Source organism: Sardina pilchardus, chromosome 15 (genome assembly GCF_963854185.1).
Source record: "Sardina pilchardus chromosome 15, fSarPil1.1, whole genome shotgun sequence".
Classification (NCBI taxonomy): Eukaryota; Metazoa; Chordata; class Actinopteri; order Clupeiformes; family Clupeidae; genus Sardina; species Sardina pilchardus.
Genome location: NC_085008.1, coordinates 19,069,825 through 19,096,662, shown reverse-complemented (window position 1 = coordinate 19,096,662; position 26,838 = coordinate 19,069,825). Strand labels below are relative to the sequence as shown.

At 46.8% G+C, this 26,838-nt stretch overlaps 4 protein-coding genes across 10 annotated transcripts in view; 3 read left to right on the top strand and 1 right to left on the bottom strand.

Moving 5' to 3' along the window:
* The window catches only part of shroom2a (shroom family member 2a), a 44,255-nt gene extending 36,560 nt beyond the window's left edge, over positions 1-7,695 (top strand). For 2 of the 3 annotated variants that reach the window (XM_062556983.1, XM_062556985.1), the window contains 5 exons: positions 1,345-2,097; positions 3,438-4,160; positions 4,786-4,960; positions 5,471-5,743; positions 6,172-7,695. In XM_062556983.1, coding sequence (XP_062412967.1) covers positions 1,345-2,097; positions 3,438-4,160; positions 4,786-4,960; positions 5,471-5,743; positions 6,172-6,456 — 2,209 coding nt within the window. In that variant the 3' untranslated portion in view covers positions 6,457-7,695. The remainder of the gene's footprint in view (positions 1-1,344; positions 2,098-3,437; positions 4,161-4,785; positions 4,961-5,470; positions 5,744-6,171) is intronic. The other variant, XM_062556984.1, reaches the window with a different exon arrangement.
* Positions 7,696-8,809: 1,114 nt separating this feature from the next.
* On the top strand, positions 8,810-11,702 carry cldn34a (claudin 34a). The gene is made up of 2 exons (XM_062556040.1): positions 8,810-8,935; positions 9,999-11,702. The coding sequence occupies exon 2, from the start codon at positions 10,132-10,134 to the stop codon at positions 10,900-10,902; it is 771 nt and encodes a 256-aa protein (XP_062412024.1). The 5' UTR covers positions 8,810-8,935; positions 9,999-10,131; the 3' UTR covers positions 10,903-11,702.
* A 3,930-nt stretch (positions 11,703-15,632) lies between these two features.
* Positions 15,633-18,109, bottom strand: cldn33b (claudin 33b). Its single transcript, XM_062556803.1, has one exon. The coding sequence runs from the start codon at positions 17,145-17,147 to the stop codon at positions 16,479-16,481; it is 669 nt and encodes a 222-aa protein (XP_062412787.1). The 5' UTR covers positions 17,148-18,109; the 3' UTR covers positions 15,633-16,478.
* Positions 18,110-20,622: 2,513 nt separating this feature from the next.
* Positions 20,623-26,838, top strand: part of wwc3 (WWC family member 3) — a 48,114-nt gene continuing 41,898 nt past the window's right edge. For all 5 annotated transcript variants that reach the window (XM_062556802.1, XM_062556801.1, XM_062556799.1 and 2 more), the window contains exon 1: positions 20,623-21,049. In XM_062556802.1, coding sequence (XP_062412786.1) covers positions 20,904-21,049 — 146 coding nt within the window. In that variant the 5' untranslated portion in view covers positions 20,623-20,903. The remainder of the gene's footprint in view (positions 21,050-26,838) is intronic.

The window sequence follows — 26,838 nt, the reverse complement described above, 5'->3', positions numbered from 1 at the left end:
GCGTGGCATGGCGTTCGCTCCTCCGCCCCTCCGCCCCTCGCCCCACCCAAAAGCCACCATCACTCAGTCAGAAGTGCCAGCCCTGACTCTCCCATAACCTCTGCTCCCTCTACCCAGTCAGAAAATGAAAAGGTCGCCGACTTAGGTCTTCTGTGCCGTGTCAAAATACCAGAATGACATATACTGAAGATGTTGTTTATCTTTGTTGGCGGTGAGAGACAGCATCTATTGTCTGTCTGTGTGTCGTTTCCTTTCTCATTCTTCCATTCTTTCCTTTCCCTGCCTGTTTCCTTCCTCTCACAACACATATTTCCTCCTTTGCTCTTCTTTTCATCCTCACTCAGCCTGGAGCGCAGCCAATGGTTCTTTGTGCCTGACAGGTACCGTGTGTGTGTGTGTGTGTGTGTGTGTGTGTGTGTAAGGACATTGTTTAATTCTTATTGGAAACACCAGGAATAGTGGCTCCTCTTCTCTTTCTCTGTCTCTTTATGCTTGCTGTCCGCTTTGAAAAATATGGCCCTGCTTACTGCTGTTTCTGCACCATCGCAGAGCTTTCAAGCCCAAGCCGCTCTCACAACATAGATGCGGAGGAGAGAATACTCCTCTCAGTGCCACTGCTGCAAGTGTGCAGGATGTCCTGGAGGATATTTTGGGAAACAGGCCCCTTAATGACCACTGTGGGTTTTTTTTGTTTTTAGACAAGGCAGCTAATTTGACCCCTTCTCACCACCACCATTCATGCATTTTGTGTTGTCATTGACAGTCCTGAGTCTTGGAAATGTGCTGAAAAAAATCAAGAAACCTTTCTTTAAAAACCACACACACACACACACACACACACACACTTTGTAGACCGGTGGCAGAGGGAGGAGAAGCGGTTGTCCCTTTGCCTAGAGCCTGGCGAAGCTGTGGGAACACAAATATGCCGTCTGCTGTGGCCGCCAGGCTGGACATCGGCAGCCAGGCAGGCACACACACACACACACACACACACACACACACACACACACACACACACACACACACACACACACACACACAGAGGCCGAGATGTGGGAGAAATGTCCTCTCCTATCGATTTACACCAGACACAGTGGAGCTTTGTGTGCCGCGTGCACTCGGTGGATGAGGAGTTGTACTCTAAGCAGGCCTCAGAGAAAGGGAGGGCTTGTTTGTAGCAGCCCTCAGATGTCGCATGCTCCGCAGCTCAATGGCTAACATATCTTAGAAATGTGCTTTGAGATCTGCGCTAGTCAGCACTTGGGAGTGTGTGTGTGAGAGAGAGAGAATGAGTGAGTGAGTGATTGAGACAACACTACAATAACCTTCTATTTCTTGTCTCAGGTTGTCTGACAGAGGACCTAGCGAGTTGCGCGTAAAACCGAAGCCTGTAGAACCCGAGCAGTTCCCAGACCTGCCCCCTCCTCCTCCACCACCCCTTCCGCCTCCTCCTCCCCCAGCACCTTTGGAGAACCTCGACTCCCCAGCGTGGGACGCCCCTCTCCCTCCTCCCCCTAGTCCTCTTCCGGCCGCTCTCCTCCCCGACCCAGTCGACCCTGCTCCGCCTCCCCTGAACCTGCACCTGCACCCGCAACCCTATCCCCAAACCCACTGGAAGAGACAGGCGGTGCCCCGTCCGGACAGGTACCAGCATCCAGACGCCGCACCCTCACTCCCCAGCCCCGACCCCAACCCCGACCCGCACCTTCACCCCGACCCGCACCACCACCACCTCCCCTCTTCCGGCGTTCAGGGCGGAGTCCTGCGTTACCACTCCCCCAACACAGAAGCTGACCCCGCCCTCTGTCCACACAGGGATCTGGAGGCACTGAAGAAAGAGGAAGAGGAGGAGGAGAAGGAGGCGGAGGAGGAGAAGGAGAAGGAGGCGGAGAGGAAAAAGGAGGAGGAAAAGGAGGAGCTGAAGCAGCAGAAGCCGGAGCCTGCGCCGCTGCCCCCGCCCCCGCAGCAGCCCCCGCACGGGGCCCCGGCGCAGGCCAAGCCCACCATGGAGGGCCAGCGCTCGCCCTCGCCCCAGTTCTCTCCCCAGAGGCTGACCGACAAGCCCCCCGTCTCCCTGCAGGATGAAGCCCCTGGAAGGTAAGAGCCGGGCTCCGCCCGACCCCCACACCCGACCCCCGCCTCAATCCCGTCTGGTTGTTGCCCCGTGCTGTCTGTGCCTGTCTGTGACCCGGCATATTTTTCTGTCTGTGCTGTCTGCTCGAGCTTCTCACATTATGTGGATTTTCCTCTTTCCTCTCTCTCACTCTCACTGACCCCTTCTCTCTCTCTCCCTCTCTTTGTATCAGTTTTTCTCTCTCTCTTTCTCTCTCTCTCTCTGTCTCTCTCTCTCTTTCTCTCTCTCTGTCTCACTCACTCTCTCTCTCTCCCTCTCTCTGTCCACACATCCTGCAGAAGTGCAACAGCAGCAGTGGAGTTTTCCACTTCTAAAACCACACAGCTGGGTTGCTGTTTTTTTTCTTTTTCTTTTTTCCCCCCTCCTGCCGCTGGAGTCTTAAATTTATCACTGGAAAGAGTCTGTCTCTCCAGCCCAGTAATTTAATGACGGCCATCCGCCATGTCTCTCCTTATTGTATTCATACACACACAAGAGGCTTATTGATAGCCCTCCGCACTGTAAGCGGCATGCTTGTGTGTGTGTGTGTGTGTGTGTGTGTGTGTGTCTGTCTGTCTGTCTGTCTTTCAGGATGTATGTTCTATTCATGAAACATGTTTTGAGGCAGCCATGGACAGTTCACTAGTAAAAACTTAAATACCGAAGACTTAAATTGTCACAGTAGCGCGCTGCGGGTTCGTTTCTTTTTTGTGTTCTCTTTTTTTCCTCTCCTCCTCTCATTTTGCGCACTGGTGTCTCAGGGAAGGGCTGCGTTAGAGATTTGTACAGTGCAGCATTCCGGCACCGTGGAGCCAACACACAGGGAGGAGTCCGGCAGCCTTGGCGTGCCAGGACGTTGGGCATGGGAAAATGGAATGAGAAAGAGAGAGAGAGAGAGAGAGAGAGAGAGGGAGAGAAAGGGAGAGAGGAAGAGGGAGAGAGAGAGAGAAGCAGGGAGAAAAAAAAAAGCGAGGAGAGCGCCTTAATGTCATCATGTCATATGACTCTTAATCAGTCTCTCCGTATGGATGGACTCTCCCCGCTGACTGTACTGTTGCGTCTGCTCTCTGAAGAGTCTGCCGAGGAATTGGCTCCTCAGCCATTCCTAACTGACACATTTAATGCTGCGGTCTGCACCGCGTCCTAGGCTGACCTTTTGCGAAGGAATTATTTTATATTTCGCATCGTTATTGGCTCGTTTTACAGCCCTTGTTCCTGGGTGGTGATTTTCATTTTTATTTTTTTGTGTGAGATGGGTGGATGTATGGCGAGCTTAAAGCCCAGCGCTTATGTGTGTGTGTCCTTTTGGCTGCTCTGCTGACAGGATGGAAAGGGTGAGCGAGAACAGCAGCGCTGCCAGAAAAGTGCCCATCAAGATCGTCCATGCCGAGAGCGACACGGAGAAGGAGAGCCGGCAGTACCTCCACCCTCACAGCGTAGGTGGTGCTGGTGCTGGTGGTGGTGGTGGTGGTGGTGGTGGTAGTGGTGGGGCCAGCGGAACAGGCAGAGAGGCCCCTCAAGCTCCCTCGGGCCCTGGAGCCACTCACCTGACCAGCTTGTCCGGCGCGGAGCAGCAGTCGTACTCCGTCTTCAGTGCCTACTCGCGCCAGCAGAGGGACCAGGGCCCGGAGGCCAGGTCTGCCGACATGGGGGCCCAGAGGGAGCCGTCCGAGCCCAGGAGAGATCCGCACAAGGGGCCCCAGGGCGAGCACAGGCCCTCGGAGGCCCCAGCAGCAGCAGCAGCGCAACCACCGACGCCACCGACGGACGGCCCCCAACACACCCCTCACCCCAGCAGCAACGGGGTCGCGGCGACGTCCATCAGCACCCGGCTGCGGTCGGCGGAGGACGAGAAGAGGGACGAGCTGGCGAGGGACATCATCGACAAGGACAAGTCCCTGGCCGACATCCTGGACCAGAGTAAGATGAAGACCACCATGGACCTGATGGAGGGGCTCTTCCCCCAGGGCGAGCAGCTGCTGGAGGGGGCCCACCAGCGGAGGAAGGCGGCCCCCAAGCAGGCCTCGCCCCGGAGCTCGGAGGAAAGGTGGGCAAGCTTCTTATTTACACCCCACAACTGGGGGGGGCAGTTTGGGTAACGGCAAATTCAAAATGCTAAAATATTGGATGGATTTAGATCGCTGCTTTAGCCTTCGTAATAGCTGATTATACAGTCAGATTTTTATACTGAAGATGGATCCAAGATTCACATTATCTTCTTTTTTAATTAAGAACTATTTTGTATTCATAATCAGTCCACCTGTATTTATGCCAGAAACTTTGATGGTGGTGCGAATGGTGGGGTTGATTTTTCAAAAAGCTCTGAAGGTCTAGTCTAGTTTTTTGGTATTGTGCTTTTTCTTGAATGAATGACATCACTCCTTGATTTCCTTTGGCTGTTGAATATGCTGTATGGAATGTGAATGGTGTATCAATCAGGCCCGAGGCAGTTGGACAACTGAGGCCACCTGCTGGCAGAATCGGGAAATGCAGATTGACTAATTGCCCTCTCATTTAGTCACGTTTTCTCTGCTTGAAGCCGTTTAAAAATGTTTACATGAGCAGTTTGGTATGTCTGTGACAGTCATAACATAACCTCTGTTGGTAGAGTTCAGTGCCCTTGTGTCTGTTGCCACTCTTGCCTGACCGCTCTTTGGTCTTGTTTACGTTAGGAAAGAGGAGGAGAGCACCATGGCAGCCGCCGTTGCCCTGGCAACCAGTTCCACCTACTACAGCACGTCCGCTCCCAAGGCGGAGCTCCTTATCAAGATGAAGGACATGCAGCAGGAGAGTGAAGAGCAGGAGGACTCGGAGGAGGAGCTTGACCACGACCTGGCCAATAAGAAGGTACCGGATACCAGTCAACTGCTGTCACTCAAGTTTGGGCCTGCGTTTGTTTTGACATTCATCCCCCGTTTGTCACAACACTGAAGCTTTCTGAGTTCACAGTTTAGAATCGTATTTAATTTTTTTGTCTTTCTTTCGTCTTATTTTCACTCACTCCGCAATCTTTTCAGTTCATCATTTGTATGGTCCTCCAGTGTATTGTATGTGGTCACAAACAGCAAATCAGGAGTGCTCCCTCTCACACCCAATTAAATTTTCAACTCCCTTTTTTCCCCTCTGGTTAATTCAGGCTTTGGTTTATAATGCCAATGCCTATCAGGGGGAAAAAAGCAAATTACTGTAATTTCCCAACTATTTCTACTTCAGCTATGGGGTTAATATACAGGGGTAGTTAATATGATATTGTTTCTTTTAACTTGCACAAAACCACTGCTCTGCAGCTTATACACAATGCAGCCGTACACCCCTCCCTGACATCTAATCATCTCTCTCCTCTCCCCGACACAACAGCAAGAGCTGATCGACAGCCTGAGCCGCAAGCTGCAGGTGCTGCGGGAGGCGCGCGAGAGCCTGCAGGAGGACGTGGAGGAGAACAACGCGCTGGGCCAGGAGGTGGAGGCCACCGTGCAGCAGGTGTGCAAGCCCAACGAGCTGGACAAGTTCCGCATGTTCGTGGGCGACCTGGACAAGGTGGTGAGCCTGCTGCTCTCCCTCTCCGGGCGGCTGGCACGCGTGGAGAACGCCCTCGACAGCCTGGAGGAGGACGCCTCGCCTGAGGAGAGGGTGAGTAGAGGAGGGAGGGAGGGAGGGAGGGAGGGAGAGAGAGAGAAGACTGATGAGATGGAAAGAGAGAGGGAGGGAAGAGGAATAGAGGATGATGTAGAGTGGTTGAATGGGGGGGGGGGGGGGAGTGAGTGACAGAGTACAAGAGGAAGTCAGGCAGGTTGGCTTAGGGGATAGAAACTGAGGGGGTAAGGGGTCTCTGAATGGACTCAGTATTCTGAAAGAGCTGCACTGGGTGTCAGTTTTGCTATAGCAGGTGAATGGAGCAGATGGATCATGAATGGCAAGTGGGGTTTGTCTAAAAAATGTGAAGAAAAAACAATCACCTGAGAAAAGGATGTGGGCCAAATAAGAGCAGAGTCTTTTGTCCTGCAGTTGTCCAGATCTGGGTCATTTAGTAACTGTTTGTTCCCCTCGTTCCTCTGTAGCGGATCCTGACGGACAAGCGCAAGCTGCTGATCCGACAGCATGAGGACGCCAAGGAGCTGAAGGAGAACCTGGACCGGCGCGAGCGCGTGGTCTACGACATCCTGGCCAGCTACCTGGACGAGGAGAGCCTGGCCGACTACGAGCACTTTGTCAAGATGAAGTCGGCGCTCATCATCGAGCAGCGCAAGCTGGAGGACAAGATCAAGTTGGGCGACGAGCAGCTCAAGTGTCTGATGGACAGCCTGCCGCTGGACCAGAGGCTGCCCATCCGAGGAGACCTCTAGACTGGAGCTGCATTCGAAATGTTCACCCGTTCACTCACTCACTCACTACCCTATAGTAAACGAGTGAACATTTTGCGTTTCGACCGCAGCTCTGTGTGTCCGACATTCCGTCCAGACATCCGTCTGGACCACTTCCTGTCCTCCTCAGTGACCCCCCGCCACCCCCCCCCCATCCCCCCACCCCATCTTGACTGGGCTCAGCCCTTTCAATCTATACCAGACATGGTCTGATGCTGTTCAGACGCCACCGAGTGCTTAACCGACTCTGCTCCCTGACCACAGTTTGACCCCCCGCACCAACCACTGTTGTAGCTCGTCGTTGATTTGTCTGGGCAGAGGAAAAGAACTGCCATATCTGACACAGAAACAGCCCTTAGCCACAGCTCCCTCTCTGAACTGAATGGAACTGAACGGAGCTGTCTGGGTTGAGACATTTTGCACCTTGAGGGCACTTCGGCAGACAGTGCTCCTGACCACAGAGGGACTTGACAAACCACTGCTCGGCTTCCCACTAAATATAAGTAGCTTTCTGACCACTAGAGGGCAATGTTGAGATGGGCTTGCGTGTCTGACTGATCATAATGTTACATTGTCAAAGCTGTGTGTCTACATGTCGGTCACACAAACACATACGCAGACAGTAAGACACACAAACACACGCACACACACACACACACACACACACACACTCACACACACACACACCTGAGAAAGTAATTTAACTAAGGTCTTCTCAGTGAGTTTCAGGGCCCACGGTTCTCTTTTTTCAGATTCCTGATGATGTTCAATGTCGCTCTCACACTCAGTAATCTTATTCAGGGACACCACTGAAGCCTGATGTTTTTGCAACAGGGCAGCACATCTCCAAAAAACAACCCGAGACTCTTAGATGGTGCATTATTTCATACCACATTGTTCTGTCTTTTTGTGTCATATCACAACGCAAAATAAAATGAAAATCCATGTTTTTTTTAGTAATTTATTGTAGCCCTTTTAAACTTGTACATACATTAGAGTAGGCTACAGTAGTCTCTTATTCCCCACACACCTGATTTTAGCCAGGCCAGACGTATCACATCGGTCAATCACTCTTGAGTAGCTGCTTATCTCTAACATTGCATTAACTCTTGCTGTAATCGCTACATTGCTACGTAACCTGAGACTTGCCTAAAACCGTTCCATGTTACTCCATTGTGGATTCAATACTTGTCTATAAAATACCAGCTGCCTTTCGCTCTGTTCCTTGTGTCATTGTGTTTTATTTCCTCTCAGTCCCCCATGCCACATCATAGTGTTTCTAAATCATGCATTTGAGGTATGTATGTACTGTATGATAACCGGAAAGTCCAGTTAGGTTGACATTAGATATAGAGGAACTACCAGTATCTAACTTCACATTTCATTTGGCATAAGAGATGAACGTGTGTGTGTGTGTGTGTGTGTGTGTGTGTGTGTGTGTGTGTGTGTGTGTGTGTGTGTGTGTGTGTGTGTGTGTGTGTGTGTGTGTGTGTGTGTGTGTGTGTGTGTGTGTGTGTGTGTGTGTGTGTGTGTGTGTGTGTGTGTGTGTGTGTGTGTGTGTGTGTGTGTGTGTGTGTGTGTGTGTGTGTGTGTGTGTGTGTGTGTGTGTGTGTGTGTGTGTGTGTGTGTGTGTGTGTGTGTGTGCGTGTGCGTGCGTGTGTGTGTGCGTGCGTGTGTGCGTGCGTGTGTGTGCCTGTGTGTGAGCGTCATGGAATGTGTGATTTATGTATGATTTATTTCAAGTATATTGAGTCTTAAGTGCTTCAGTACTGTTTGCAAAATAAAGTTTAGCATCCATAAGTATGCCACGTAATAATGTGTTGCCCAAACTTGAGTAGTGGCAAATACTTGAGAGAGCAATCACACACCCTTTTAAAACAATGAAAATGAAAAGACACTCACAAGAGTGAACAAAGAAAATATGTACATACATTTACATATCTATCTGCAGTGCAGAGCAAATGAGGTGGTGTAATATTTAACTATTTCTTAAGGCCCTAACACAGAGCGAGTGAGACCTTGACAGGTTCAAGCGGCACACTTGATTGTAAAACCGACTATGTAGTCTTAGTTGCATTTCAGTGTGTGTGTGTGTGTGTGTGTGTACTCATCTACCGTAGCAAAATTTAATAATTTGAATTTCACACGTAGTCCAGATGCACCTGATCTGACCAGTGTGAGTCATATACACAGCTGTAGTGTCATGAGCGCAGATGTAGAGCTACCAATAAAGGTCACCTGATGCTGCACACCCCTCCCGTCCTGCTTCAGAGATGTCGTGTTTAATGGGAAGTCAATCATTAACCCGGGCTATATTGACACTGAGCGTGTAACTTTGGAAAGGGGCTTTGTCCAAGCGCTGCTCTGAAAACAGCAGCCAGTCGTGTTTACCTCGTGTCCTGCTGTTTCGGTCGCAGTTTACTGTCCACCACTGAAATTCAAGACCTCTATGCTGTCAAAGGTATAGTAAATGACTTTCTTTTCATGTCTGCGTTCAGTTTAAAATGTTGTTTTATTGTGGTTTTATGGTGTCTTAGCTTTTTGATGCCATCCATTCCTGGCAATTATTTATTAACCACTGGAAATTAGGGAAGTATAGCATAAAATAAATCGAATTAAATAATTAATTACCTTTTGCTCTCTCGGTGTTGGTTGTTCCAACCTGCTAGGAATGGTGATAAGAGATAATGTCCCCTTGGACATTGAGTTTCAGATAGGGTGTGTATATTGCTGTCTATTCAAGTTCTGAATTGTCCATTACATTACAATCTCTAAAATGTAGACTTAGTTAAATCTACTAATGTTCCTCGATAGATTTATATTATTCACACTATTATTCAGTGTCTGTCCAAACATTTATATTATTTTAGTGGTTTAGCTGTTTTGTGGTGAGAAAAAGGAAGTATATTTCCGGGCAGGAAGGTCGGCGTTAGGCTACACGCCCTCTTCCAAGTGCGCCGCCGAGTACCAAGTACATCGTTCCATGTTGCTGTGTCTGTCTCATTGGAGTTTTACAGCACATGAAGAGTTAACACACGCTTACAATTCCCCCATCTCCAACTCATCATGTTGGAGCGCTGAGTTACAGTAAATGACTTTTCAGGTTTAGCTCAAGGCATTCCTGAGCCCCAGGTGTGCACTCAGTCATGCAGTGCTTCTCCCGGCCTCTCTCGAGTTTACTGCTGGCTTGAGTTTCACTGTTTCAGTGTGTGGTTTTTACTCAGGAATGCTGGCCCGGATTCGCTGAAAGTTGTAACTCGTATCATTGTTAAGTACGTTTAGTACACAGTAAATGTAATTCCTACTTTTACGAGGCACTGACCTCTGCATTTTGACAACAAACCATTGTCTCTCCGAGCTGAGTTCCCCTTTTCAAATTCAGGTGGAGAAGTTAAAAAATCCTGTGTTTTTGCCAGCAGAACATTGACTGCAATGCATCCATTCTTTAGTCCAATACATCTGCACAAATTGTTTTCTTCACGCACATGAATGATGCAAAACTGCTGTCTGTTTTCTTTCCTCAGGCCTGTCAGGCTCAGGCCTCATGAAGTCCTCAGTGACTGAGAGGACCTGCTGCCCTCCCCTAGGAGAGTGAGTGAGTGAGTGAGTGATCTCCAGATCTCTAACCTCCCGTGCCATCCCCCTGCAGCCAGCGTGATGGCTTACCTGGCCCACACGGCCCACCTGCAATTCCTGGGCTTGCTGCTGGGCACCCTGGGCTGGATCCTCATCTTGTGCAGCGCTGGCATCAACGAGTGGCGGCTGTGGTACGTGTCCGACAGGTCGGTCATCACCTCCGGCATGGCCTGGGTGGGCGTGTGGCGCGCCTGCTTCTACTCCCACGTCACGAACACAGCCGAGTACTGCCGAGCCCTGGTCATCACAGACTCCTTCCTCCCGGCGGACATCGTGCTGGCTCAGGTTCTCGTCATGGTGGCCGTGATCGTGGGCATGGTCAGTAACCTCACGGCTGGCTACGCCATGAGGAAGGTCTACTTTGGGCTGGGGGGGCGCCGGACCATAAACTTGGCCTTCTGGTCCGCGGGGGGTCTGTACCTGCTCACGGCCACGTGCTCCTTCGTGCCCTTGTTCATGAACATGGCAGCCGTGCTGAACAATGACACCATCGCGTTCCCCCCGGAGTATGACTTCCCTCCGGCCCCGGCGAGCCAGGGTATTGGGGCGGGCATTGGGATTGGCATCGGGGCCTCCGTCTTGGTCACCTTCAGCGGACTGCTCTTCCTGGTCTACAGGTACCCCAAGAAGGACCAGCAGTCCAATGCCGAGGCGCCCAGCACAGAGGGTAATGGCAATCTTGTTGACCCAAAGCCTCGGCCGTCCGTGGGCCTAAGGTCTATTGCGGAGGACAAAGAGGACAGTGCCATTGGGGGGGAGGACAACCCAGCCTTTGAACTAGAAGAAAACTGATCTTCACCATCAACTCCAGGTAGCAATGGAGAACCTAAGTTGTTCTCAGGCTGAGAAATTGGACACTTACTTGATAAGAGCTGTGAATGCTAAACAGAGTCACACCACTGTTTCACAACAGCGCTACACCCACCAGGACTTTAGATGTGGAAGATTGCTGCACAATTGTCTGCCCGCACAGATTTATTGTGACATTTGAATGGATCAGTACATTCTCAGCTCTCCAGCACGTTACATTTAATTATCTGATAGTGTTCAATCCAGAACTAATTTCCTCTGCTCAAATGTATTTATTTTATGAAGAAAGGACCCTTTCCAAACAAACAGTCAAGTTGATAATGCAAATTAAAGGGAAATTAAATCTACTCGGCTGAATTATATGAGTCTATTGTTTGTCTATGGATCTCAGTAAAAGTTGTTTTTTTCTCTCATAGTCGTCTGGTTGGTGATTACAGATCATTAATCACAAAAGTTTATTTTTGTGGATATGCTACAGTTTTGAATTACTGTGGAATTTTATATTGTTTATTGATAAATAAATGTGGCTGTTTAGTTTGGAATTCGTTCACTAAATCATTATTTGTGCTTTCATGCGATCCGCAATCAGGTTTCATTCTTGGTTCAGCAAAAGTGTCCGTTTCTAGTCTGGACAACAGCGCTGACGCTCAATCATTCTCCCTCACAGCACAGCAGATAAACTTTACAGTTGTCAGCGCTAGTATGGCTGATATAATCTTTAAGAGAGATGGGGTCCAGCGTTAGGTAAGGTGAGCACAATTACCCAAGTGCCCCATGCTGACCACTGCCTGCCCCGCTGGGGAGCCTAATGAAGTCTGCCAGGGCCTCCCTGAGCGATGTCGGCTCTTGTTAGGGATTTTTGTCCTCCGCTGGCCCTCATTGACTCCTGTTTTCAGGCGTGCCAAAATGTAATCTTATCAAAATTAAATATTAATTTCGACAGCAGTCTCTGTGAGAAGTACATGATTTGCTGTTGTTACAAAACCGCCTAATCCCCCTGGATCATACAATAAGGGGAAATTATTTCTTGCCAATTAAAATTGATTTTATATCCAGCGGGGAATTGGCATGCTGCAGCGCCGACAGCACAGTGTTCTTTGAAATAAATCTCATCAGGGTGTTTGTCCCATTATAAATAATGTTTTACATCCCTCTCCTTTTATTGTGATAGTGGCAATTAAAGTTCCAAATTCTATAGGTCATAAATCATGGTGCATTCTAATAGCTGTGGTTTGGGGACCTATTAGTGTCCGTTAGACAAAGGGCAATTCAAACCAACAAATCATGAGAGTCTTATTCTCTCTGCCCTCTCATCAACGCTTCTTCCAAAACTGAAATTGTACAGTTTCATTGTCCAAAGCCGTGAGACAGACAGTAGGCATGGACTGAGGCGTCCCCTCCTCCTCCTCCTCCCTCTCTGCCTGGCCTGGGGCCTCTCTCACGGGCCTGAGGTATTTTACTCTCGTGACTCGCCGAGTGGAGGCTGTTGTTGGCAGAGCGGCGAGGCCTGTCGTCGCGATGCTCTCGGGGCGGAACGGAGCCTCCCATCACAACTTGTGATTGTTGCCCTACGAGAGGTCAGAGTCTCTCTCTCTCTCTTTCCCTCTCTCTCTCCCTCTCGCTCTCTCTTCTCTCTCTCTCTCTCTCTCTCTCGCCCTGCACCGGGGGTGGCAAGGGCTCAGAACAAAAGAGCCTGTTGAGCCCAATCCTGCTCAGCTCCACTCCAGAGTGGATGGACCTGCCAGGCCCGGCATTGACGTCAGCAGCACTACTATGATGTGGTACGGCTCAAATTAAGGCTGACTTCTGTGCCTCTTCTGGGGAACCTGGAAAGTTCTGACATAGGAAGCGTATACTCCACCAACCAAAACACCAACCATAGGGAGGTCTGAGCAAGAATGGTGAAGTTGCAGCTAAACAGACAGAAAGAAAAACATCCGTTCAGTCACATTGCGTAAACTCTCTCTCCTGTTTTCATCTTTGTTTTATCATTCATTGTGCAACAGCGGTGTGGTGTGGTATATGGTGAATGATTCACTACAATTCTACTTCTCTGCTCATTACATCTGCAAAGATAAGTCAAAAGAGGGCCAAGGGTTAAATCAAATTTATCTTGGTTAGCTCAGCAACTTCTTATCCATTCAGATACAATATATCAGTGATGTGAAGATAGTATAGTACAGTACATTAACAGTAATTGTAATCATGGTTGTGGTATAGACGATGGCTCATGGCTGTGGTGAAGAGTGTCTCCTGGTAATCGTGGTTGGTGCAGTTTATGAAGCACTTATTTAATCCCAGGAAATTAAATGGGAAATAAAACACTTCTGATGATCCACCACACCATTACTTGCTGGCTAGCACTTGCTTAATTGCATTTAATCTTTTAAATTTAATATGCTAAGGGGTCGCCTTTCCATGTTTGTGAAATGTCAAGCCGTGAAATTTCATGGGAAGATTGGGATGTGCTGTGGTCATGATGACTTCTTGAGATACTGACAAACCTCTATCACCAGTGTATCAACGGGGAGATAGGAAGATGCATATCTGAAAATAACCTTCACATCACTCCTCTCTTTATGGCTGTCATTTCCTTTTGTTGATCATTAACCTTAAGCAACAACGTGCACTGTTGTTGTGCCTTTTTATAAACACCATAATAATGACATCATGGAAAGTATATATTTATTACACATTATGAAACTCATACTACATAGATGCACACATACCCCTGCACACAGCGCATGCTCATTGTGTGGAATAGAGGCTGGAAGGGGTGGAATGAACTAAGAGCTTGATCGGAATGCTGAGGATATGTGTGGAGCGTGACCATTAGACCTTGGGCTGGTCTGGAGCCAAACACACATCATTAATGTCTATTTTAGCATCTTTGGCGTAGACATCACATGCCACTCTGGCATGGCAGGCAGGCAGGTCTTACCACTTCCTCTCTGGTCTCTGCCAGCTTATCAAGGCCTAGGAAGCCGTCACCATGGGCACCCACCTCACCTCCGGGAGTCCGGGCTTGCAATCACCATGTGATAAAATCTCCAAATCGAATTGTTTTATGCTAACGCGCACGAAGACAGACTTGGTGGGTGGACTGCGATCATGCTGATTTGCTGACCTCGTGGTTGATTTTTAATTACGCAGCTGACAAGAATTAAAGAGGAACATTTTATTGCTTGTAGTTTATTTTGTTTGAGATGAAACGCATCAGCATTGCGGTCACCGAGTGAAGAGAATGACATTGATGATCACAATGGAATCTGTCAGATTTATGCGATATCATCTCATATTATGCCCTCAGATGCTGCTCTATAATGTGTTTACCGTTGGCCTAATGGAGATGGAGCAGTGCCATTTCCCATCTACAGCTCAACGTCAACTCGCTCTCTCAGACCCCCAAGCAGCCAGATTCGGAGTCGTAATCACTCAACGAATATATAAACACCATTTTGGGCAATCATACTTTCTGGGATGCTGCTGTTCCTATCAGCAGGAAGCCGGCCGGGTGCGTCCTAATGGTTCATCTGGCCGAGTGGCGTCAGTAGGTCTTCAAGACACACGGGGATGGCCGGAGCTCATTCAGATTCCTAGTTTTGTGGCAACTGTCCTCCATGTCTTTTGGTTTAGTGGGTTATGACATAATGTTTAATTATCTTGAATGGTCAAGTCAAATCAAGGAGCCAAAAGCATTTAGACTTTCCATAGACATAATTGGTCAAGTTCAGGCACTTGTGGTGATGCTGTTTAAAGAGCTTTACCCAAGCCTTCAAATTGACCACATATTAACAGACAAATGTGTACGTTCACAGCATGAGATTTTGACCTTACTGTACATCTGAAAAGTTCTGCCGTGAAACACATCGCTTCTACAACATTCAAGCGGGATGAACATTCAGAAGAGATGTAGGCGTACCCCATAAAAACAAGAGATAGTACAAATCCGTTCAGACTAAACTTTAAACTTTACACCACTGTAAGGAGTGCGTAAACTAAATAAAGTATACAATGTCCATTTCCTATTTCCTCTGTCTCTTGGAGTAAGAGAGACCAACACAAGGGGAAATAGAAAAGAGAAAAGGAAATAGCCGTCTAACCCTGTGACCTTGGCAGGTTTGTGTAATTATTTTAAGGAGAAGGTGGAGGGGCAGTCTGTCCTGCATTCTTCACAGGACGTGCTGCTCGTTAGAGCAATCGTTAAATGCAGCTTATCCTGGTGACTGACGAGGGAGAAATCAGAGGCAATTAGGCTCAGGAGTTCTTCACAACACCGCAAGGACACTTTTAAATGGCTGTTTGGATGCTTCCTAGATATGAACTTCTCTGCCATAAAGGCTTATTGAATTAGACCTTGATATAAATCTTAGAATGTTGAGAATATAAATTAGTTGTTTTTTCAATTTTTTTCTGAAGGTCCCATTTAGGTCATACACATCAAACCTCATGGAACTTTATGAGTTTGGCGTGAATGTGCACAGTCAAATTAATTTGAAGAGCCAGATCAATTATATAGTAGTAACAGCTGCCTAGTAGATCTACTTAACGCTCCACTTAAAGTTAAGTTGTCCAGTTGTATTTGACATGGAGAGGTTGCTCTCCTTCACAAACCTTAGAGTGTATGCAAGTGTAAGTTGTTGAAGCTCAAAATACCACACCCTATCCTGAGAAATGAGCGTTTGAGCAAACAGACAAAGTATTTCTCGGAATCATATTAAAAGTTCATTATTCAAATAAAGCAGTGAACTCTTTATAAATCAGTCTTCACATACAGTACATTTCACTGTCATTTACAAACCACTACACGTTGTGCTTATCCACCACTTGGTATGTGTGTGTATTGTGTGGGTGTGTGTTTGTTTGTGTGTGTAAAATGTGTGTGGTTTCTGTGGCTCTAGTTGGCCTATGTGTCCAAATAACTGTACAATAATTATAATTTACATTCAGATACATACAGTGATCACAAAGTCATATTTCTTCAATGGATGTCTCATTTTGATGTTCTTCGAGCTCTCAACTGCTACACAGAATAACACAGTAGATTATATGTGTGATGTATCTTTATGTCAAGAAAGCCTCCTGTCGTCAGATTGTACAAAAGTATGTTGCCAGTCTAAGAAAACAAAAGTTCATTATGAAACTCACAGTTCTTAAGAAAAAAAAAAAGTGAGGATCTTCGTACAGTAATTGAACTAATAACATGTTTGAGTTGGTGAGTAAACTACTGGGTATATACTGCCACTCAGTATGATAACATACATATTTGTCTATGAATGACTGAATTTTACTGAATGAAGTGCATGCAGAGTGAGTTAAAAAAAAAAGGAAAAGAAATATTACCTGACACAAAGAAGATGAGTTGATACATTAACACCGAACCAAAAATGTCCTTAGAATACTCAGCAGAAATAATCAGCAACCACTCCAATAGTTTCTTTGATTTATAGTAACAACTGTGATCTGTCTTTCAGTTTAATTAAAACTTCATACTGGATCCAGGCTGAAGGGTCCCTCCACCCCTCTCTCCCTGGACTGGGCTCGGAGCTCGGAGTGGCTTAGACATACTCGGAATGCTTCCTGGGTGAGCTGTGGATAGTCCTGACCTCTTGTCTGCGGTGGTGCTGCATGAATCTCGCCTGGCCTTGATTTGATCCCGGACAGGACGTGATGAACAGCACCCCGGCGATCACGTGCAGGAACCCGGCCACCCATCCGATGAAGATGGCGTCGCCAAATTCCCAGCGAGGGATCACCTCAGGCACCCGCTCATCGAAGAACTTCACCACGGTCGTGTGCGCCGCCACCGACACGGGCACTAGCCCCACCACGCCAGATGCCACGCACAACGAGCCGGCGATGATCTTCAGCGCCCGCTTGGCGCAGTGGCCTTCCTCGCCCGGGCAGCTCTTGATCTGGCTCAGGCCGGGCACGGCCACCAGCAGCCCCAGCAGGCTGGTGCTCAGAGAGAGGCACATGAGGATGCGCGCCATCTGGATCTCGGGCTGCAGGCCCAGGATGGTGTCGTACGGCCGGCACTCCAGGCCGCCCATCTCCTGGACCACGCACGTTTCCCACAGGCCCTGCTCGAAGCTCTCGGTGGGCAGCAGCTCGGTGGAGAGCGTCAGCCACTGGGGCAGGAGCATGGTGGCCAGGGAGCAGAACCAGGCCACGGAGCCCACCAGCAGGCCCAGCAGCTCCAGAGCGCAGATGCAAGGGTTGCCCATGGTCGCCGTGTGGTGGTGGTAGTGGTGGCCCCGTCAGTGGAAGACTCTCGGCGCTGTGTTCCTCCCTCACCCAGGTAGCACCTTGAGAGCACTCCTCTGGGCTCTTGAAGAAGGGAAAAACACTGGGAAGGGATGAAAAGAAGAGGACGGAAAAGCAGAGAAAGAGAGAGAGAGTGTGTGTGAGAGAGAGAGAGAGAGAGAAGGAGAAGTACCGATTTGAGAAAATAGGGCTTCAGTGCTCGCCTCAGTTCCCCTCACTGTCTGTCAGGCGTCTCCAAGTGAGCTGAACTTCATCTTGAGTGGCGAGGAGATGGAGGAGGAGGAGAGAAGGAGGAGGAGGTGGTGACGGTTGAAGAGGAATAGGAGGAGGAGGAGGTGGAGGAGAGGGAGGAGGTAAGTGACATTTTGACATTATACACTCTGCCCTCTTGTTGCGGGGGGTGGGATGAGGGCTTTGCTTGGCCAACCAGTGATTTGCTTGCTCACACCCCCTCCTCACTGGACCTCTTCGAAACACAGTCGGCCACACGGGATGCCATTAAACTGTAGACAGGATGTTATTAAAAAGCAGATTGTTGTCATTACAGTAGTCAGGAATTGCATTCAGTTTCCCTCCCCCTTGTTTGCATGCTTGTCCTTCTTGTCTCTTGTTAAAGGGGGGCAGGGAGGGGTAGTGGGGCTGACATTCATTTGCTTCTTGCACTTCATTCTAAAAAAAAAAAACCAAAGCTAAGAGTGGAGGAGAGAGTGTGTGTATAACAGAGAGAGAGAGAGAGAGAGAGAGAGCTTTTCCAGTGACTGCGTGTTAAATAGGCCTCCTAAGGAGAGCATGCCAAATTTGCAATGTGCATCACACCAAGGAGTCTTTGATGCTTGCTTACCACAGTGAAGCACATGCTTTATTTGATTCAGTGGTTAATTTCAAACAGGACTCTTAGGAAATATGATGCTCTGTAACTTCAGATTGGCAAACACATAAACAAGCACTGTTTCAAGATTCAAGATTTGTGTTCTCTTGCAGCAATCTTGCCACTGTCCTTGCCATCACAATTACCACTATAAAATTTGCCTCCAGTAGCAACAATCCAACGCAATACCCCTGAGACTAAGCATGTTAATTGAGACCACCATAATGAAAACACCACACTACAGCTCATAAGATTTGCTTTGATAATCGGAGGGAATGTTTGTCCTACCTTTCATGTGAAGTGGCAACACTCTGCTGCTAGGAATGGGGGATATTTGGAAGCATGTGATTGAGGAGCGTGTGTGTTTGTGGAAACAAAAGTATGTATTGTGCATGTGAGATGCAATGTCTGACAGTAGGAGGCTGCGGATTAAATTATTGGTATGAAAAAATGTCCTCTAACATGCAAACTCTCTCTCTCTCTCTCTCTCTCAGACACACACACACACACACACACACACACACACACACACACACACACACACATTATTCTCTCTCTAATTAATTATTATCAACATCACCATCACATTTGTTGTTATAAAATGCTGTTAGATACCTTGACAATTTATTCATACTTTTATACTCACACGTATTCCCCATCTATTAATGTACACTTTGTCACTAGCATTCATTTATTAAAAAATTATGCAACAGTCATATTGTTCTGGAAACCTATAAAAGTCATCTAGTAGGTAAGTGCTATGTGCTTTTATGGAACCAAATTCTCAGACAACTATGGCAGTAAATAACACCAAGCATTTCCTTTGCGTGTCAACAAATCTCTAACATGTATGGCCACCCATCATAGGACTAACATGAGATTAAACAGGAACAATGCAACCTGGTGTTACTGTTCAAAATGTGTGCAAATTGGCACCATTGAAATGTCACTGGCGATCAGGTCAGGAGATTAGCAATGGGTCACAGACATCGATCTTTCCATTGCTGAATCTGCCTGGTATTTTGCTGTTTCAAAGGAAATTCTAAACAACTATGTAGCCATGTTGGAACAGTTAAATTAGCTTGCTTTGAGGCTTGCCTTTTCTCCCACAGAATCGGCTGTAATGAATGGTTTAACTGCAAGAGATTTACAGCAGCTTGCTGATATTATAAGCTTACAGTACGTGCTGGCACAAGGACTCTAATGTGCTGTTTTTGCATTCAGTGTGAGACTGACTTAACTTCATACTATGATAGATGCTACTTTAAAATACATGCATGAGAGAGAGAGAGAGAGAGAGAGAGAGAGAGAGAGAGAGAGAGAGAGAAAGAGACATGCATTTATTTGTTTGCTTGTTTGATGTCAGATGAATAGGACGCACATAGTCTTTACACATTAATTTCCATTTCCATGCATTCTGTACCACCTAATTACTTAATTACAGTAATTGATTGTTAAATCATACTGTAGTAACTCATTCCCCACATTCACCAAGTGCATTGTGTATAACTGTTAACAGTCGTCCATGGTCAGTTTCTCTTGGAGCCAGATGGTGGCATTAGAGTGCAATGTCTCCTAGTGCCACATATAGGGCACTAATGTCTCCCATGTTGAACAGCTGGAAATCAAGCAAAGAAAATACTTTACAGAGATATACTGAATGTAGCCTACATGATGCATGAATACATGTTGTGCTGCCTAGTCCATGGTTGAGTTTGTCTATAGAGAAACAAATGTTACATTAATTTGGATTGTTAAAGGGAAATGGTCCAGTAAAAAAAAAAAAAAAAAAAAAGCCATGCTCCTTTCCCCATTAAATATATGCTGTCATTGTCCTTAGACCCAGTATAACGCTGTAGCCTAATATAAACTAGGCAACAGGGACACAGGAACAACATGCAGACAAGCATAGGCTACACTCTTTTTATGTAGGCATAATATAGTCACCGGGGGGCGCTCCCACGTCACATACATTTCCATCTTCTTAAATTACTCTCAAAAACCTTAGTCAGACACTTTTTCCCCATTTGCCAACAACTATATCCTAATCCATTATGATACATACATATACAATGTATGTAGGTCGACATTATATGATATGACCTAGCCTACTGCTGTCATTACGACAACTAGCCTATTAGGCTATAACTATAAAGACGACATAAAACCTCTCCAAAACAGAAGTAGCCTAACGTAGGCTGGTTTGCAATAAACTGGGCTTCTGTGTTTGTAGCCTATAGTAAAAAAAAAAATTAACGGCATCTGTAGGCTACAAACTAGGCTATTTTCACCTTTTCCTAAAAATATCCGAATGTAACGATTTAGGCTAAATGTTTAACAAAGTGTCATGAATGTTACGATAAGGCATTTCATAAGCATAAAAGATACTTTGTTTGTCACTGTTCTATTTGATTCAATCGGCAATAGTTGGTAAACCTCAGTAAACGAGTTACCTTTTCTTCTGCCACTAAAATGCCAAAATCATGCGACTCACTCTATTGGACCAGCGGGCTCGTTTTAATCCTACGTTCTGTCTCGTGGGCACCCCTTATGCAAATATCCTTTGCCCGAATATGGACACCACGGAATGAAGTAGCCTATGTTCGAAGAGGCAAACATGGAGGACCGACGCTGAAGAGTCATGAGAACGCCGCAAAACTTTTTGGATAGTGGATGCAGGCTAGCCTGCGTCGTTTACTTTCTTGTGTATTTTTCAGTTATTTTGTACTCTCGTCGTTTAAACCACGGAAAGAAAATGTTTGTAATGCAGTAAAAGGCTGGTCGTTGTTTTTGGAGAAAACGCAGGGGGTCTGGCGCTGGCGATATCCCCCTCAACCATCCCAACGCTATGCCGTGGGTGAGCAGCAACAAGCGAAGAGAAAGCTCGGAGCTGCCACTGCCCGCGGGCTGGGAGGAAGCACGGGATTACGATGGCAGAGTGTTTTACATTGACCACAACACTCGACAAACTTCTTGGATTGACCCAAGAGACAGGTAAATGTTCGCTGTGAGCAATAAATCTCCGCTGCTCCACCAGGGAAACCCCTCTGATTTCGCTGTCGATTTAAGTCGTTAAGCATTAATCAATCGCATCCAGAGTAGAGGCTACGACTCGAGGGCGGGGGCTTGTGATGATGAGAAAGTAGCCAAAGAAGTTCAGAACTGATAGCTAACCCAAAACCACAAATTCTGTGCCTGATAGGACTGGCCATCTGTTTTGCGAAATAGCCTCCTTACATTTTGTGTGGAGTGATAAGAGGTGAGGTAAACAAAGCACTTTGAACACCCAATTGAGCCTAATTGCATATCTGAAGTTTGTTATTCTCTGGTTTTGTTTTTCTTTTTATTGCCAATAAACTAAGTCTTACTTTGGGTATATGGAATTATGCAATGGAGGGACTAAATGAATGCTGTGACGACTGCTCGTTCACTGTTGTGAGCGAGACATGTCAGTGTGGGATCTTAAGTAGCCTATGTTTACTGGAGACGGTGGGTGTTTTTCACGGATTGTCAGGACAGCTCTGCAAAATCTGCAACGTGTGGTGCTCCCTTTCAACCACCCCTGACTCGCCCACGACATCTTGACTAAGCTTCAGCTGGTCAGTTGTTGTTTTTTTTCGGTTGATCATTCAAAAAAATATTTTCCCTTTGTCTTCCTTTCCAATAGTTCTCTAGAGGAAGACGAAGAATCTTGGAGTTGTAGCCTAGCAGGATAATTCATGCTATTTGGAGACCCTGTGTAGGCCTATGAAAGCCCTCTCAATATGCATAATATGGCCAAGGACTCAAAGTCTATTTCAAGCACAGTGTCTTCTTTTCAGTACAATCAGAGATTCGCTTTTGACTTGACATGACATGATGACTTTATTGGAAGCAAATAATGGTAATTTGGCATGGCCAAACATCCAATCAAGAGGTTCTTTCTACCTCATTTAAAATCAAAACAATGTAGGCTAGTTAAGACTATAACCAGACAATCATTCAGTCATGATCAGTTGGCTATTTTATCAGTTTTTCTCCCTTAAGTAGGCGTGTTAATCACAGGCAAACAGAGCATTGTCTAAATCTGTACCATAATATGGTTTGTGTTTATCTTAAACACTGACATTTATTTAAGTCACACTGTTAAGTAAGCTTAACAGGGATTTCCTCTGGGTGTGTGGCAGTTGCTTTTTCTAGTCGTTGGTCTTCATTGAGGTTAATGACAGTTGCTGAAGGCTGCTGTCATCAATGTATACAATCAGAGTTTTGACATTAATGGGACTGAATTACAGGGAGCATCTGGTTGATGGTGTATAAAAGACAGAATCAACATCACCCACAAATAGTTTTGTTAGTTTTGTTTCCTGTTTGACTGTTCACACATAGCCAAATGGAACTTAGTCTTTTCAATGCTCCAGAGGAGAGCTATTAATGTGAAAGAAAACAAAATGTTTTATGTAGTAAAAATGTTAATGCAAACAGAGGCCCATATGAAAGGGAGAATTGAACTGCAGCTCCCAGAGTTCCATGTGCAAATATGTGAGGAATGCCAGTTGGGCCAGTGGGAAAGCCGTAAGGATGTGCTGTGTTTTCCCCAGCCTAGAAACGAGCTAAAACTAGGCTTTTTGCGAGGGCCATTTGAACACATTGCTTCTCATCGAGCTCTGGGTCTCTGCTCAATGGGAGGGATTTGCTGCCGCTGGCAAGGTCACAGCTTGTTCTTTTTTTTTTTTTTTTCGAGCTGTGGTCATTGACTTAAAACAATGAGCAACAATTTCAGCACCTCTGAGTGAGTGTGCTGGGCCTCAGTATGATGACGAGTCAGCGGCCGATTGAATGCCATTGTATTCCGAGAAGGAGGATTATCAGCTAGCTTGATTTTCACCAAGCATGTTTGTTTGGTTGTCTTAACGCTTCATTAGGCGGTGAAGCTAAGACCAACTAATGTTTTTGCGTTGTTTTTTTTGTCCTTCACAAGCTGCACCTCGTCACACGCAAGCTGTCAGTCACCTTTTTAGATTGACGGCTTGTGAAAAGATGTGTGAATGCCAGGCATTGCTCTCGTGCCCGAAAGAAAGCAATCACTGTGAATAAGCTTTATGATTATATGCACATACTTTTCCATTTTTTCCATGCCTTTGCAATCCTACACATTGCCCTTTCACGTATACAAACACTTTTTTACCAACATTAGTCTTAAGTAACGAGTAAGGTTTAGTATCCTAAGTGATGTATTGTTACCAGTGTAGCCTGGAACTTTACAAGTGAATTCCAAAGCCACATTTCAGCAGGTCATTTACACTTCAGTGTCCATGGAAGAGCTCATCACCGAGGAAGTACTGGTGGATATCGTTCTGAATGTGCTGACTGTCGTAGTGTGCTATCAAGGTGGAGGATGTTTCTGAAACTCATGGCGTGTCAACCAGGACACTGAAATCCCGGCAAATGCTGAAATTCCAGCAAATTTTGGAAGGGGCAGCAACCTTTTTTGAGCTGCACATCTACTTGAAAATCTAAGGCTCGTTAGTCAAGTGAGGTAGATTTGTAAAGTTTGGCAAGTGAGCCTTTTTAAATGATATTTTCACAGCTTCGTGTTGCTATGGTTGTTACTGGCAGAAGCTTGCTGATCAGTTCTGCCTTATAGATTGTGTACAACCCAGTTTCATCTGAAGGCGTCACTTGTGACGCATGTCACTTGCAAGTCATGAAGACCCATATCTCTTTTTGTACTTGACTACTTTAGACACGGAGGTAGCATACATTCCACACACAGACATGAGATTGGTAAGTCATTTCTTTACGGGGCTACTGTAATGACTGAGCAGAGCAGAGTACTATTGCAATAGCAGACTACTTTTGGGCCACTTAGACTATTGTTTGTTCTGACTAGATGATATTTTGCAAAAAATATAAGTTATCGTCCAGTGCTTTATCATATAGTTTCAGTTGGTTTGTATCACTTTGACAGCCAGCTCATTCATTGGGTTAGGTGCAATGGCAGTCAATAGCCAGTGTGAGAGATAGTTAGTAGCCAGTGCACTATATTGTATCAATTAACACAGGTTTTTAGAGTAATATGTATGGACATCTCTAACACCCATTCAGAGAGCGGTCAAGATGACAGACAGAAACCTGGGCTGGACATGTTGGACAATGTTGCAAAAACTGTGTGTGCCGTTCCAGACGGTGCCATTGATTGTGATTGAAAGTGGATCTCCTGTGTGTTTTGCGTGTCAGAAGTAAGGAGTCTTGGCTTAACTGTAGAATGCAGTCCAGAGAGGCAGTTAAGGCGCTTTGTTTTTGAAGAGTTTTGTCCTCAAACCTTTGACTGATGAAATCCTACCCTAAGGGTAAGAATCAGCCATGGGGAATGTGTGAAGATAATCTGTGAAAAGGGGTCACGACTTCTTTATGGGCTTCATCACCAGTCAGCTGGCCATCTTTGTATTGCTTTCCTGACACCATAAATCTCCTCAGTAGGCCAGTGTTTAGTCTCATTTTTACACCAAGTTTAAATGGACTTCCTTAAGGTGAGGTGAGGTGAAGTGAAGGCAGTCTGCAGCTAGACCATGAGGCCTGGTAAGACAGGAGGCGAGTGTACGTCAGAAATCGTGGCATGATGCCTCTATATGAAAAGTTGGAAGAACACTTGAGCAATCGATAACAGTTTTAAGTGTGAGTGTGATCACAGCTCAGCAATCAGAAGAGTTGCTTGTATCTGTAGGCTACTACTGTAGGTTTACTGTATTCTTCACTAACCACAAGTTCATTTTAGTGCTCATCTCTCAAAAGTAAAGGATCAACAAATACCAGGCAGTTATTATAAAGCAGCAGTAGATTACTTTGACTGAGCAGGTGTAGTATTGGTTGTAGTATTGGTTGCCTTCATTGTTATTCAGCGCGTAGCCTCCTTTCTCTTTTGTTTTTGTTTGCTAGGAGCAGAGTAGCTGACTGGAATCTAGATAAGAAAAACCTGATCGGCTCAACGCCCCCCCCCCCCCCCCCCCACAACCTCTCCTTACTCCCCACCCCGGAGTCATATGATTACCAGCCTTTGTTACTTGCGGCTGATAGGACTCTTGACAAAAATCTCCTGTTACCGCCACGGCCTGGAAACGCAGGCATGGAGGCAGAGGCAGCAGTTGAGGCAGACGCTGTCAGCACGAGCGGTCTCTCTGAGATGTTTTATCTTTAGCTGGTTTAAAGGACAGGACTGTGGTATCTCGCGGCTATTTACAAGTGTCTGGGGTTTTAAAATTGCGGCGACCATCGTTTACCCTGGTCTGTCATTGACTTTGCTACAGTAAATTGACCCTTTATGTCAGAAGTCAATCATGAAGTCCTGTTTCCCTTGGTCATTTGACTTTTTTTTTACCCTTTTTTCTCCCCACTTCCCCGCTGTAGTTTTCTTCTCACTAGAAAACTGTTTTAAAAGCGAGAGCGAGAGTAAGTGTTTATTTATTAGTCCTGGTGTTGCTACACTTGTTTTAGGCATCATGGGACAGGTCTGCTGAGCTCTTCCCTTTGGCGCCTGCTTTTAGTGAACCGCTGTGTGTGTGTGTGTGTGTGTGGACCCTTGTTGTTTGTTGGCCGCCACAGTTTGCCAGAGAATTGTCCAGCAGCATTGTTTGCCGCTGTTGTCGACTGGGACCGAGCGGTCAAATGTGCTCTGTGGACGTTGGTGTGAAAGCGCTGGTGGTGGAGTGGAGTGGTGTGGTGGCCTGATGTGCAGCAGAGGGATGGTTTTATTAGGTGGCACTGGCTATCTGACGGCTTGTAGTGAAAAGTGGGACCTGCGTGTGAATTCACTACGCAGTCACCTGGGAAACCACTGGAGCCATCCTGTGAAAGAGGACTTCGTTCCAACACACAGTGGAACTCTAGCTTACTCTAGCTTTCATTCTCACAGACTCTGAACAAAGTCATCAATACACATGTTTAAATGTGCACTTGTGCTAATATCTGTGTGGAATGTCCTGCATTCCGAACAACTTGTTTGTCGTAGTACAACCTTTCTCTGGGACCTTCGTCTATATATGTAGATAGATATACATCTATATCCATAGAGCTATATATTCTGAACAAGAGTTCTTCTACTGTTGATGCCCTCCTATCTAAGGTACCTCTCAGGCCAGGCTAAGCCCACCACCACCACCAATCCCCTGCAGATAACGTGTTTTGTGGGATGAGGGAGGGTTTTTGTCTCTGAGGAATGAGTACAATGTCAGGCATGCCTACACTAACACCCGGGGCTGGCGTTGGGGGGGGGGGGGGGGGGGTGGAGTGGGGGAGGTGAGGGGGTAGTTGGGGCGAGCGGGTGCTTCTGTCCACCAGTGGCCCCAGACAAAGCTACCCAACAGAGACAGTTCCCACGTGTGTGTGTGTGTGTGTGGTGTGTGTGTGTGGTGTGTGTGTCCGTGTCCCCTCGTCCCTCTCCTGCCTCTGCGTTCAGCTCCGCTCCGCTCCAGTCCACTCAGCCGCCCGCCGCTCCACTGACACTGTCCCCGCTCCGCCTCGGCCGCCGGCCCCGGTCCCGGCCAGCATCCTTTATTAGCTCTGTTATGTAAGGGCCGCTGCCGGCCTGGCACTCCGCAAAGGGAGGCCTTTATACGTGGCCACAAAGCACACCAAATTCAATTATTCTGGAAAGAGGGGAGCCGGGCCGCCACCGCCGAAAGGTTATTCACAGACACTGAAACCCTCAACCCGCACCAGCCACCATTTCTGCTTCTCTAGGTGTTTTTATTATTGGGGTGCTGTTTTTTTTTTTTTTGCCTCTCTTGTTTCCAGCTGGATGGTGG